Below are 13,716 nucleotides of genomic sequence, written 5' to 3'. Positions count from 1 at the left end.
GTGAGGAAAATACATTCATGGGTTATATAACTTTAAATAATAAAGAATGAAATTCAGTATTAAGGGAAAAAAAAAACCTTTATTGTTTGTTTTGGACACTTAAACTCCTCCTCGTCAGGTGACTCATGAAAGTTAAACTATTACAGCAGGTATGTTTTGTCGGATGAGGAAGTAAACTACATTAAGAGAGAAAAACACGGTGAGTATCATGATTTCACAATTATCTTTGATAGCCAAAATCAATCCTGACTGGTTTAAAGTGAAGTACAACAATAAGCAGTGTCAGATATTTTTAAAGTAGTTTAAATGACATTAGGAGATAAAACACAGAGTCTGTAAATCGTCAGATTACACTTTTACTTTCATTTTAACACAGTGCTTGTCTGAATGTGTTTTGCTGTTTGTGAATAATTTGATTCTGTGTAAATAATGTCAGGATGAAATAGTTTTTCATGTGTGCAGGTCACTGCTGTGGACTGACTGTTGAGACAGCGGTGGATTTGAGAAAATTAACTGAGATGATTCATAACTGACTCTGTGATCAACATCTGGATCTGCTTTTAGATGAAACCATGGCCTCCAGAATGAATTTCTCTGAAGAACATGACACACAGATAAAGACAGTCAAGAGGTGAGAAAACCTGAAATGTTTCACATTTTTAATGTTCAGAAACAATAAATGCACAATACAATATCATTTTCATTTATAGTCAGATTCAGGGGCGTGAATCAGATTTATCTGAACACATGGATGTGTCTGTGAGGAAAAACTCAGCGATGGATCTTTCAGATCTCTGCAGAGAGGAAGACTCTTCTGTTGAGTCCAGGTGAGATATTATGAGTGTCATATTTACTGTATGTGTTGTGTGTTATGGATATTGTCACCAGGTGTCTCTGTTGCTGCTGGATGATTCTGTGTCTTTATCTATATGTGTGTATTGGTCCATTTTATTATATAATATATGAATGAAAAGAGCACATGAGGCAGATTACTTTTATTAATAGAAAAATAATACTTTAATCTTTTAACTCTCAAGTCACAACAGACTCCTCAAGTGAAAGATGAACATTAAAGGGAGGTTGAAACAGTGAAGGTGTTTCTGTCAGAGCAGAGTGAGATTTACAGAAACAGTTTGTATTGCTGTTATATTTCAGTCTGTGGCAGAATGAATCTCCTGACCCCAGCTGTGTGTCCATAAAGAGTGACCGGTCAATGGATCCTCCATATAATTTCAGTTCGGGAGAGTCATCTGCTGATCTGAGGTGTTGTTTGGTTTACAGTATGAGAAATATTTATGATATTCATTCATTTACTGGTGTATATTAAATACATTAATACATATTTACAAAAATATTCAACATTTTTTAACAGTCAAAAACATAAAGGACCGGAATCACAAACAGCAAAGAAGAACTTAGACTCCATTTTCAAGGTTGGTTTTGTGTGTTTATGTGTGTGTGTGTGTGTGTGTGTGTGTGTGTGTGTGTCAGTGATGTCAGTCACTCAGTGATGTCAGTCATGTTTGTGTGTGTGTGTGTGTGTGTGTGTGTGTGTGTGTGTGTGTGTGTGTGTGTGTGTGTGTGTGTCCATCCAACATAAAAACCCTCTGGGTAAAAGTATTAAAAAATTGTGAAATCTGTGAAATCCTCTCTGTAATAGTCATCTTTACTTTCCTACACACACATAAATAATTTGTAGGTCACTATAAAGCAGATCAATGTCCATTAAAGTAGAGAAGATGAATCCATATGTAACCTGACTGCTGCACAAAGATGAACATCAATCTAACAAACAGCCAATCCAGTCAAACTCTCTCTTTTAACCTCAGTATCTGTAGACGCTGATGTTTGAGCATACAGTGGAAGTTATTAGCAGGTCTGATATAATTCAGTGATGTTTATTAGTATTCATGCTTTAACTCTTGTGTATTGATCCTTTGGTTCACCTTCTCTGTGACTGAATGCAGGTTTATTGTTTGAATATTTACTATGATTTCAGGAGCTTGAGCACAAAATCATCTCTGAGTTAAAAAGCTTTAAGAGACTACTGAGTCCAGATTACCCAGAATGCTCTGAAAGAGACCGTTATGATGATGAGGGTCATAACGGAGTCAGAGAGGGGCTTCTGAAGATCACACTGCTCATCCTGAGGAAGATGAACCAGACAGACCTCGCTAACACACTACAGACCAGTAAGAGCTCTGGATCAGCAGATTATAACCTGTGTTTTTATTATCAGCCTTCTGTCTTCAGTCACCAATGTTCCAGAATGTCAAGACACAATCTTATATCTAACATATCAAACCTAAAAATAAATTTCTAAAATTTTGCTCTGCCAATAACAACAATTATTTCCTTTGCTCAGAACTGATGCCTGTGTATCAACAAAAACTCAGATCCAGACTACAGGATAAATATAAGAGAATCAGTGAAGGAATGTCCAATCATGGAGACTCAACACCTCTGAATGAGATCTACACAGAGCTCTACATCACAGAGGGAGGCAGTGGAGAGGTCAATAATGAACATGAGGTGAGACAGATTGAGACAGTGTCCAGGAGACCAGAGACACAGGAGACACCAATCAACTGCAATGACATATTTAAACCCTCCCTGGACAAGACAAACCCATCAGAACTGTGCTGACTAAAGGAGTCGCTGGAATTGGAAAAACAGTCTCTGTGCAGAAGTTCATTCTGGACTGGACTGAAGGAAAAGCCAATCAGGACGTTTCATTCATATTTCCACTTCCTTTCAGGGAGCTGAACTTGATACAGAAACATCTCAGTCTTGTGGATCTTCTAAACCACCTTCACACAGAAACCAAAGAATTTAATTCAGCAGATTATGAGGACTACAAAGTCATGTTCATATTTGATGGTCTGGATGAGTGTCGGCTGCATCTAGATTTCCAAAACAATCGGAGCTTGTCTGATGTGACAGAATCAGCTTCAGTGGATGTGCTGCTGACCAACCTCATCAAGGGGAACCTACTTCCTTCTGCTCTCCTCTGGATCACCTCTCGACCAGCAGCAGCCAATCAGATCCCTCCTGAGTGTGTCGACCAGCTCACAGAGGTACGAGGATTCAACGACCCTCAGAAGGAGGAATATTTCAGGAAGAGAATAAATGATCCGAGTCTGGCTGATAGAATCGTCACACACATCCGATCATCAAGAAGTCTGTTCATCATGTGTCACATCCCAGTCTTCTGCTGGATTTCAGCCGCTGTTCTGGAGAGGATGATGGGTAAAGCAGAGAGTGCAGAGATCCCCAAGACTCTCACACAGATGTTCACACACTTCCTGATCTTTCAGACCAAACTGAAGACACAGAAGTATGATGGGAAATATGAACCCAATGCTGATCAGGCTAGAAAGATTATTCTGTCTCTAGGAAAACTGGCTTTTGAACAGCTGGAAAAAGGGAACCTGATCTTCTATGAGAAGGACCTGAAAGAGAGTGGCATTAATGTCAGAGAAGTGTCAGTGTACTCAGGAGTTTGTACCCAGATCTTCAGAGAGGAGTTTGGACTGCAGCTGGGGAAGGTGTTCAGCTTTGTTCATCTGAGTATTCAGGAGTTTCTTGCTGCTTTATTCAAGCTGCTGTCCTTTTCTGAAAAAAACACAGGACTGATGAAGGAGTTCAGGTCACCAAGGAGCAGTTTACTGAAGAGAGAAGTGGACAAGGCCTTACAGAGTGAGAACGGACGCTGGGATCTTTTCCTCCGGTTCCTTCTAGGTCTCTCACTAGAGTCTAATCAGACTCTCTTACAAGGCCTCCTGAGAAAGACAGTAAGCAGCTCTGATATCAATCAGGAAACATCTGCATACATCAAACAGAAGATCAGGAAGAATCCCTCTCCAGAGAAATCCATCAACCTGTTCCACTGTCTGAATGAACTGAATGATCGTTCACTAGAGCAGGAAGTACAAACATACCTGAACAAAAGAGATTACAATCGTCTCTCTGGAGTCTCTCTGTCTGCTGCTCAGTGGTCGGCTCTGGTGTTTGTGCTGTTGAACTCAGAAGAAGAGCTGGATGAGTTTAAACTGAGTAAATATGATCGATCAGAAGAATGTCTTCTGAGGCTGCTGCCAGTGATCAAAGCATCTAGAAAGATTAAGTGAGTATTTTACAGTGTCTTTGTTTTATTGACTTTATTTTATTCAGTATAGGCCTGTGTTTCTCTACACTTTTCTGTATATTTTGAGGTCTTTCTTATTTGACACACTCAGCTAACATCACAGACCGCTCTACTAATGATCTGATGAGTTGAATCGAGTGTGTTTGATAAGACTCTGATTTTACAAATATTGGATTGGGATCATCATCAATCACTTAAAAGTTGCATTCAGGTTTATTGGAATAAATGAAAATAATTCAATTTAAATCTAATAATTCATAAGTATAATAATCCAATTTCATTAAATTAAATTATTAAACAAAATATTTCTTAAAAAATTTGTTTAAAAAAATATAATTGTATTAACATGGATAAGGCTAGCTTGTATAATTTCATGACACTTTGTTTGTACATCATATAAACATGTGCAGAAGTCTTCAATAACATTAACTATGTTAAATTTTACAACATTCAGTACTTTCTTGAATTAGCAAACTATTGTCTGGTCAATAAGACTGAGCCTCAAATGGCAAGTCAACAAATCATCTGAGGAATGTTGCAAAAAAAAAAAAAAACCTATACAACACTAACAGTTTACACAAATATGGACTCATTTTGGCATCAAGTGAGACTCCAGTTGGACATTAATTGTAATCTTGACTAACTTGTAACCTTTATTAACAAGTGTTTGTACAGCACCAGTTGATCTTTGGTTGACCAATCAGCAGAAATATGTGTTTCATGTCCACCTACATGTGGAGATCAAATATTAACCATTTTCTATCCTGAAAAATAAAATGGAAAAATCAAGCCAAATTCTTAATTCTCAAAATACAAAATCTTCTTCAGTATTTAAGGTTAAGAGTCCAGTAGTTTGGGAATATTTATGGGAATATTTGGGTCCTGTTTGTTGAGTCAAATCTGAAGTAATTTCAGTTTGAGTCTGAAGTCTATTAAAATGGGACTTGACTCTGAGTCACTCTCTGTGCCTGGTTTAATAAATGATATCTATAATATGTATTACATCTGTGTTTTTCAGCAATTATATTGGACACATGAGTCAAGCTCTAATAACTAATTTTTTATCTTCTGTATGTTCTCTGCAGTCTTTCCAACTGTTTTATTACACAGAAAGGCTGGTCTGCTCTGATTTCAGCTTTGAGATCAAACCCCTCATACCTGACAGAACTGAATCTGAGTGATAATAAACCAGGAGACTCAGGAGTGAAGCTGCTCTCTGCTCTACTGGAGGATCCACACTGTAAACTGAAGAAACTACAGTGAGTCTCATTACATCTTAGTAACTGTAAGGTTTGTAGAAGAAGTGGTTCTGTTTGTTGCCCTCTCAGCCTCAGTTCCTCAATTTAACAAAGTTAAGTGGTTCATAAAAATATATATATATATATAAAAAAACTCCATAATGTGTCCAGTGGCGGACTGGGACAGTAAATCAGGCCGGGAATTTGACTCCACCCCAGGCCACCTCTGTTGCTGCAGTCACCACCACCCAATTCATGTGTCCACCAGACTGCTTAACTTGTAGGCTAACCCTGTTAGTTGATGTAACAGGTAGACTACCATACATAATATGAATGGATAAATAAATAAACCCTCAAAAACTCACTAGGAATCCACCATCTATATCATCTTTCCCTGAATCCCTCTCTCTCTCTCACTGTACAAACTCTAGTTTCTCTGCTATATGAAATAAGCACTTTCAATAATCTATATTAATTATGCAGCCATCAATTGTATGTCCCCATGATCACAGTCCTACTACTGATGATCTTATAAATCATAAAAGCACATATTGTTATAAGAGTATAGCCAGCATGTTTAGTTTTGCTTATAGCTTAAACTTTACCTGAAGGTTCCTGCTCTGACTCAAAAGCTGAACTGTCCACCCCCTCTTGTTTAACAGCAGGAGCACTAGTGCTACTGTTGCTTCCTTCGACACCTTCAAAATAAATAAATAAACATTGTAGACTAGACTACAAATTGTAGGCTAGAAATGGAAAATCAAAATTTCTGGTCAAATTTGCCACTAAAAAAATACTGTGTCCCCATATGTAAAACAGTGTGCTAGTTTGTCATAAAGATGCTCTTTTAAAACTTCTATCATTATATATATTTGTATCTATTGTAAGTCTCTTTGGATGAAAGCGTCCGTCTGCCAAATGATTATGTAAATATAAGGGGTGGAACAGTTCAACTTTTTCACGGTTAGGTTTGTTTCACAGTATGTGCTATGTTTATGGAAAAACGATACTTTCAAAATATATATATTTTATCATATTATTAAGAATATTCTAACTACAAGCAACAGCACAAATAAATACAATAGAGTAAAGCTACAAATAAAATAAACTGACTTTCAGGGTTTTTTAGGTAGGTATAGCATAGTTTTTAGTTACATATTGAATAAAGTAATCACATGTAAAACAGCATTGCATTTTGGACTACAAATTAAAGATAAATCTTTATTAAAGTTACAAAAGCTTTTCAATCAAGAGCAGTGAGTGATTTCTTTGTTGTTGCTGTTCGATTAATATAAAGACTGTCACTTTAAAAGAATGCCCTGATCCAGTGTTCGTATTCGTATTGAACAAGAGTAAATGGTTTGGCCACGGGTTTTTTTTTTTTTTTTTTTATCGGTGTTGTTGTAATGTCTGGGAAGCCAGAATGTTCATCCATCAACAGAAACATATATTAACTGAACCCTGTTTGTTTTACGTGTTATTTATAGTAAACCATATTACAGAAGCTTTGTCAGATTTAAATTGAACAGCGTTTCCAGCACGTGCCGAACCGTGTGTGGAGAACCGAACAGTTCGATTTTTTCAGTGAACCGTCCCACCCCTAGTAAATATAATGTAAATGTAATGCTGACCGACCTGCTCCCTTACTGGTGAACATGGCTGGGATTTTGCATCAACTTGCTGCGTCTGTGGCCAGGGCTTTTCTCGTTTTAATACGTTCCCGCTCTGCTCCTCCTTTGCTTTTACGCTCCATTTTTTGCACAGTTTTCTAAGATGAAGCATGCCTCTGGATATAGCCAAAAAGGCAGTGCTTCGCTGATGTTGGGTCATTTGGTGGTGTCATTTTCACTCCGCGATCGCCTGATTCGTAGATTCATAAATCCGTCAATTAATTCGCAGTTGCATCCCAGCCTATTGCACGTCAGCCCGATCAACTGCACAGCGGCAGCCGGCAGGCCAGAATGACCATCAGGCCACCGGGAAATGTCCCGGTGCTCCCGATGGCCAGTCCGCCCCTGAATGTGTCCTTTGTGGACAAAAATGGGCACCCATCGAAAATGAATGCGAAATACACACGAACGCACAAACCCATGTACAAACCATTAAATGAGCACACACACACACTCTCTCTCTCTCTCTCTCTCTCTCTCTCACACACACACACACACACACATACTCTCTCTCCCACCACCCCACACACACACACATACTCTCTCTCTCTCTCTCTCTCTCTCTCTCTCTCTCACACTCACACACACACACACACTAATGGTACTCCCCATTAGGCGTAATGGTTTTTTTACTGTACAAACTGTATTTTCTATCACTCTACACCCAAACCTACCCCTTACTGAAAACTACTATTTTTGAATTTCGTAAAACACTGTTTTGTATGTTTTTTCTTTTAAGCCTTTTGTATTACTGGGACACAGGAAGTGTCTTCATAAACCATTTTTCCATTTAGTACCCATGTCATTATACACATTTGTGTCCTCATAAACCATATACACAAGTTCACACACACACACACACACACACACACACAAACACACACACACACACACTGCACAATTAATAACATTGCTGATCACGAATACAATTATGGATGCCACAATTACGTAATCGTTCAAAGCGGCAATTAATTGTTCAAAGTCCACTTATGTTATTCTGCCTGCTAAAGATGCGTTTTTTCCTTTCGACATGTTATCTTAAAAGTTTTTCCCATTATTTTAATTTTAGTTTCAGTATAACATTATAATACCATTATTATTATTTTTTACCTTTTTATAATTTAAAGAAGAAACCAATGCAATGTATAGTTGACATTTGAGGCTTAATACTATAGAAAAGCAGGTTTTTCAGTTATAGTGTTTTCAGCTTGTTTATTTTCATATAAATATACGGCATGCAGTTGCATCAAACAATGGTTTAAACATCATTCAATGTAAATTGTGATAATCATAATTAATAATCACAATTACAATTTCAAGGGAATAATCGACAATTATGATTTTTGCTATAATTGTGCAGCCCTAACTTGTAACTTGTGATAAAATCTAAAACTTAAGAGGTTAAGTTCATTACAACAATGGTTTATAGATTTCAGCCTATATCCAGCCATTAGTTCAACAGTCATATAGTGGCTATTGATATTTTTGACATTTTTATATTTTTATACCCTCATATGTCACCAGATGTCACCAAACTCACCAAAATGTTAGTTTATGGCTCTCTGAACTTACTGGAATGATTTGTTTTTACTGAAGTATAAGAAATATTAAAATATTACATAAAATAAGCATATTTTACATAAGAATATGGTACATTTAGGGCTAAATAAATAAATAAAACACCAAAAATCACAAAAAATACATAAATTGATAGTTTTTATTTTATTGAAGACAGTGATATGACATTTATTAAAAAAAAGGATCACAGCTGAGACCTTCGAAGGACAAATTAAGGGCTGCTGTGTGAAGGATGCTTGAGGGTTAAAATAAATGTAATAAATAAATAAATAAAAATAATGAAATTTGCATCTAATTAATTGCAATATTTTGATGGAGTCTTTTATAAAAACCCAGCACTGTAGTGTTTTTCTTTAATATCACAGCTGCAGTGACTGCTAGAATCTAGAAGTGCTTCTCTCATTACTGCACACCAGTATTAGAGTACAATCAGGATAAAGACCAAGTCCCTCAGAGACTTCAGACAAATCAATATTGAATACAACTTCCACAGGGATATAGAAATATATAGAAAAATTTGAGGTGGCAAGAATGACCTTTTATCTCACACTCGAGGTTAAAGTCTCACCAGTAGGCTAAAGGTCCACAATACTGAAACAATTATTAAACTAAAGTAATGTGTTTTGCATAATATCTAAGTTAATTATTGTCTAAAACAACCACTTCAGAAATGTTTGTACCATATTCTGCTTTGATAAAAATAATTTACTTTTATTAACTGAGTACATTGCAAAAAGGATTTATAAAACAAAAATACAGGAATATTTCATTATAAAGGAAAAGATTGTGAATGATTCTTACACTGCTTGAAGATCTCATAGTAACTTAATATGACTTTACAGCATCTCAGTTAAAAGACTGTTTATATTTTGTGAGTGCTATCATATTTTAAATATGTTTCATTAAAAATATAGTGATTATCTCTTTTTACCTCAAATATAATCCTTTTCATATTCTTCAGTTATTGAAAATCTGATTTAATTACTTTGAACAAAACTGAAAACATTAACAAGACCTTTGTTTCAAATATAAGACTGTAATTTTAATGATTCTCATTTTCTACATAAGTCTGTAATAATTTTAAATGTGCCTTTTACATGAGTCCATCTTTAGCCCCATTGTAAACTACCACACACCAGTCACAAAATATATTTATCAAATAAAACTATTATAATTATATATCAATTTAAATGTATGTTTGTAAATACACTTATATACCATTAAAAAACAAAAGTGCATAAGTATAATCCAAAAATAATACATACAGATAAATAATTACAAAAATAGAAATTGTTAAATATTTCTCCAGTTCATGAAATGATTTACTTGTACTCAGTGACACAAAGACTATAATATTTTAATCTGTTTGAAGAGTCCTTTAACAGGAAACTACATTCATAAATGCTACTTTCCCTAATTATTAATAAAAATGAAGAGTGATGTCTATTGTCCAAATATATCTGCCCTCTCAACCTCCCCACAATCTTAAACACCAGAGTAATACTGTAATATAGTCATAGTTACACTGTAATATTACTCTTAATATTTTTACATTATTGCATGTAGTACTACACAAGGTTTGAAGAATGAAAATGATAAACTAGTTCAGTATCAGGAGTCATGTGAGTAGAGTGCATTTCAATTAGTTTCTTAGCTTGTGCTTGTGCTGGCAAGTTAAAATCTCTATAGCACTGATCCTGGTGTATAGAAAAAGTAGTGCTCATACAAACACACACAAACACACTCTCACCCTAAATCTTAAACACAGTCTCAGAGATCATTCATGTTCTTCACTCTCTGCAGGCTGGTTAACTGCAGTATTGGAGAGGAAGGCTGTGCTGCTCTGATTTCAGCTCTGAGATCAAACCCCTCACACCTGACAGAACTGAATCTGAGCTTTAATAAACCAGGAGACTCAGGAGTGAAGCTGCTCTCTGCTCTACTGGAGGATCCACACTGTAAACTGGAGAAACTATTGTGAGTGTTATAATATTATTAAACACAACAAACTGTGTGAAAATACTGCCAAACCAAAACTTTTCATATTAAATTGATAGTTCACCCAAAATTTTAAATTCTGTCATCACTTTACTTTTCTTCAAGGCATTTCAAAACAGAATGACTTTATTTGTTGAAAATAAAAGAAGATATTTTGAGAAATGTTTTTTTGTCCACACTATGGAAAGCAATGGTGCCAAAACTTTGGTTGCCAACAATATTCAAAATATCATGTTTTGTGTTTCACAGAAGAAAGGAGCTCATACAGGTTAAGAACAACGCGCAGGGAAGAAAATTATGACAATTTATATTTTTGGGTGAACGATTCCTTTAAAAATCAAAATGTAAATGATCAAATACAATGATTATACTGAATGTGCCCAAAACAAATGTATGTTTGTATATACACTTATAGACCATTGAACAACAAAGTACATAAGTGTGAGCCAAAATTATATAAATTAGCAAAAATTAATTGGCTGTAGCTTCACCTATGAAGTACTGTATATTTTATTTATTTATTTATTTTTTGCTGCATATAGAACTACAGTGTAATGAACATTGTCCTGTACATTAAGAGTAAAATACTGGCAGCACATTTGCCTGTAGTTTACTGTAATTGTACAGTTCTTCAGCCACTTTACAGTGTTAGTGTAATACACTAAATTAAACATATAGATAAATAATTACAAAATTGACAGATTGACAATCTTTCTCCAATCCACGAATAACAGATTTACATGTACTCAACAGCACCACGTCTTGAACATTTTAATCTGTTTGAAGAGTATGCATTTATTATCTCTGATTTGGATTCTTACTGTTTAATTATGTAGTTAGCATGACACATCCTTACTTGACAAATAAAATAAAATAATATATTTGATTTATTCTGATCTCTCCTGAACGCATCATGACTAGTAGATCATGTGGAGGCTGATGTTTCCTCAAATCTGTGTCCAGGACAGAACAGACTAAAGGCTCATGGATGAATGGAGCAGCAGGAACATCATCAGAGACCTTTTGATTTCTGTCTATCACTGACTTAGCAAGTTGTGCTGAAGTGATTAACAAACTACACTTTTTGTTCTGAGCAAGCAGTAGATGAACGATTTAAAGATATAAGTTAACCTTCCTCCTCTGACTAAGTACAGATCAGAGAGTTTGTAAAACGGCGTGAGACTCAATTGTGACAACGGGTCCCTGATGAATGAATAATTGAAAGTATCCACCTTATTCTTCAATGCAGAAGTAAATCTATGGGTGAGATTTCTAGCTCATTACCCGCTATAGGGAAATAATGAGAAGAATTACAAAGCACAGTAAACGGTAAAACTGTTTGCACTACAAACCAGTGTGTTCATAATTAAGATAATACATTAAAATAATATGGTAAGACACACCAACTTGCAATATCAAGCAGAAAAAAAAGCTGTTTTGTACAGCTAAAAATAGCTGGAAGGAAATTAGACCAGAAGCAAGACCCATAACATTTACAAATGGATTGGAAGTCCAGAATAATCAAATATCTCAATTAATTTTAACCAATATTTGTGATTAGTTACTAATTAGAAACACATTCTAAATTTAATGATCACTTGAAAATTAGAGTCAGATTAAACATAGAGCTGCAATAAAATTTAAACTCGATCATAGTTATACTCCAATGTTACTCTTATTTTAACATTATCACCTATATAGTACCATAACCTAGTTCAGCATCACAATCAGGAATCATGTGGGTAGAGCTGATGGCAAGTTGAAATCTCGATAGCACCGATCTTGGTGTATAAAAGAAATAGAGCTCATACAAACACACTCTCACCCTAAAACTTAAACACAGTCTCAGAGATCATTCGTGTTCTTCACTCTCTGCAGGCTGAGTTACAGCAGTATTGGAGAGGAAGGCTGTGCTGCTCTGATTTCAGCTCTGAGATCAAACCCCTCACACCTGACAGAACTGGATCTGAGAGGTATTAAACCAGAAGACCCAGGAGTGAAGCTGCTCTCTGCTCTACTGAAGGATCCACACTGTAAACTGAAGAAACTACTGTAAGTTATTGAGTCAATGCTTTCATTTATTATCTTGTATTAAAGCAGATCTTAGTGTATTTTATATTTCTCTTTATTGTACAGTATTTGACAGTGGAACTCCACAAGCTCCAAACAACTGAATCAAAACAACACGTCCTGAACAAGACTGTCACCTGGACAAATGCTGATATTGTAGTGAATTTGCTTTCACCACCTTAGGGAGGCGAAATAGTGCAGTGATGGGTACATGTCACCGTTGATGTTATGATTTTTTGATCACGTGTCAATTAAGGTGTGTTTATGAGTACATCACATAAGAAAGATTGGTGGGATACCTAACTTGTAGAGCCTCTTTCTGTATCATTAACACAAGGAAGACACAAGAGTAATAAAAATTAGTTGTATTAAGAAAAGATAGACAAGTGTAATCAACAACTACTAAATGAATACCATGAATGAAAAAGTAATAAAGTGCATAAGCTGTATAAAATGCAAGTGATTACGTTGGGTGTTGCTTTGTCAGAGCTACGTTATCTGGAAAGAAATAATGTGAAGAAACTTATGCATCAAACAAATATGTGAAAGATTAGTTGTATTAAGAAAAGATAGACAAGTGTAATCAACAACTACTAAATGAATACCATGAATGAAAAAGTAATAAAGTGCATAAGTTGCATAAAATGCAAGTGATTACGTTGGGTGTTGCTTTGTCAGAGCTACATTATCTGGAAAGAAATAAGGTGAAGAAACTTATTATGCATCAAACAAATATGTGAAAGATTATTTATCATCAACTGCAATCAGCTATAGAATATCTAATGTACATTAGAAAAATCATATAGTGATAATATACAATAATGCCATGGAAGGGGATTGTGAAAGGGATATTTATGTTCTCTGCGATCGAGAACAGTGACAGTGACTTCTTTCACTGGTTGTGCTGGTAACAGTGCAGTGGGGAAAGGAGCAGGAATCCAATTTGACAGCCTTGAACATGAAGTGCTGTAAGATGCTGATCTCCTGGAGCACCAAAGGGTGCTAAGGTCTGGAA

General features: G+C 35.6%; 1 protein-coding gene across 1 annotated transcript; it reads left to right on the top strand.

Annotated features, from left to right (window-relative positions):
* Nucleotides 1-116: 116 nt before the first annotated feature.
* LOC109048288 (NLR family CARD domain-containing protein 3-like) lies at nt 117-13,378 on the top strand. The gene is given in 12 exon segments (XM_042748895.1): nt 117-199; nt 463-631; nt 711-827; nt 1,156-1,263; nt 1,373-1,433; nt 2,000-2,192; nt 2,366-2,619; nt 2,622-4,126; nt 5,233-5,406; nt 10,437-10,610; nt 12,510-12,664; nt 12,768-13,378. Coding segments are annotated over 11 exon segments (2,838 nt in total). The 5' UTR covers nt 117-199; nt 463-572; the 3' UTR covers nt 12,806-13,378.
* The last annotated feature ends 338 nt before the right edge of the window (nt 13,379-13,716 follow it).

This window comes from Cyprinus carpio, chromosome B22 (assembly GCF_018340385.1).
Source record: "Cyprinus carpio isolate SPL01 chromosome B22, ASM1834038v1, whole genome shotgun sequence".
NCBI classification, from domain to species: Eukaryota; Metazoa; Chordata; class Actinopteri; order Cypriniformes; family Cyprinidae; genus Cyprinus; species Cyprinus carpio.
The sequence above is the reverse complement of the archived record's forward strand: the minus strand, read 5'-3'. Positions and strand labels throughout refer to the sequence as shown.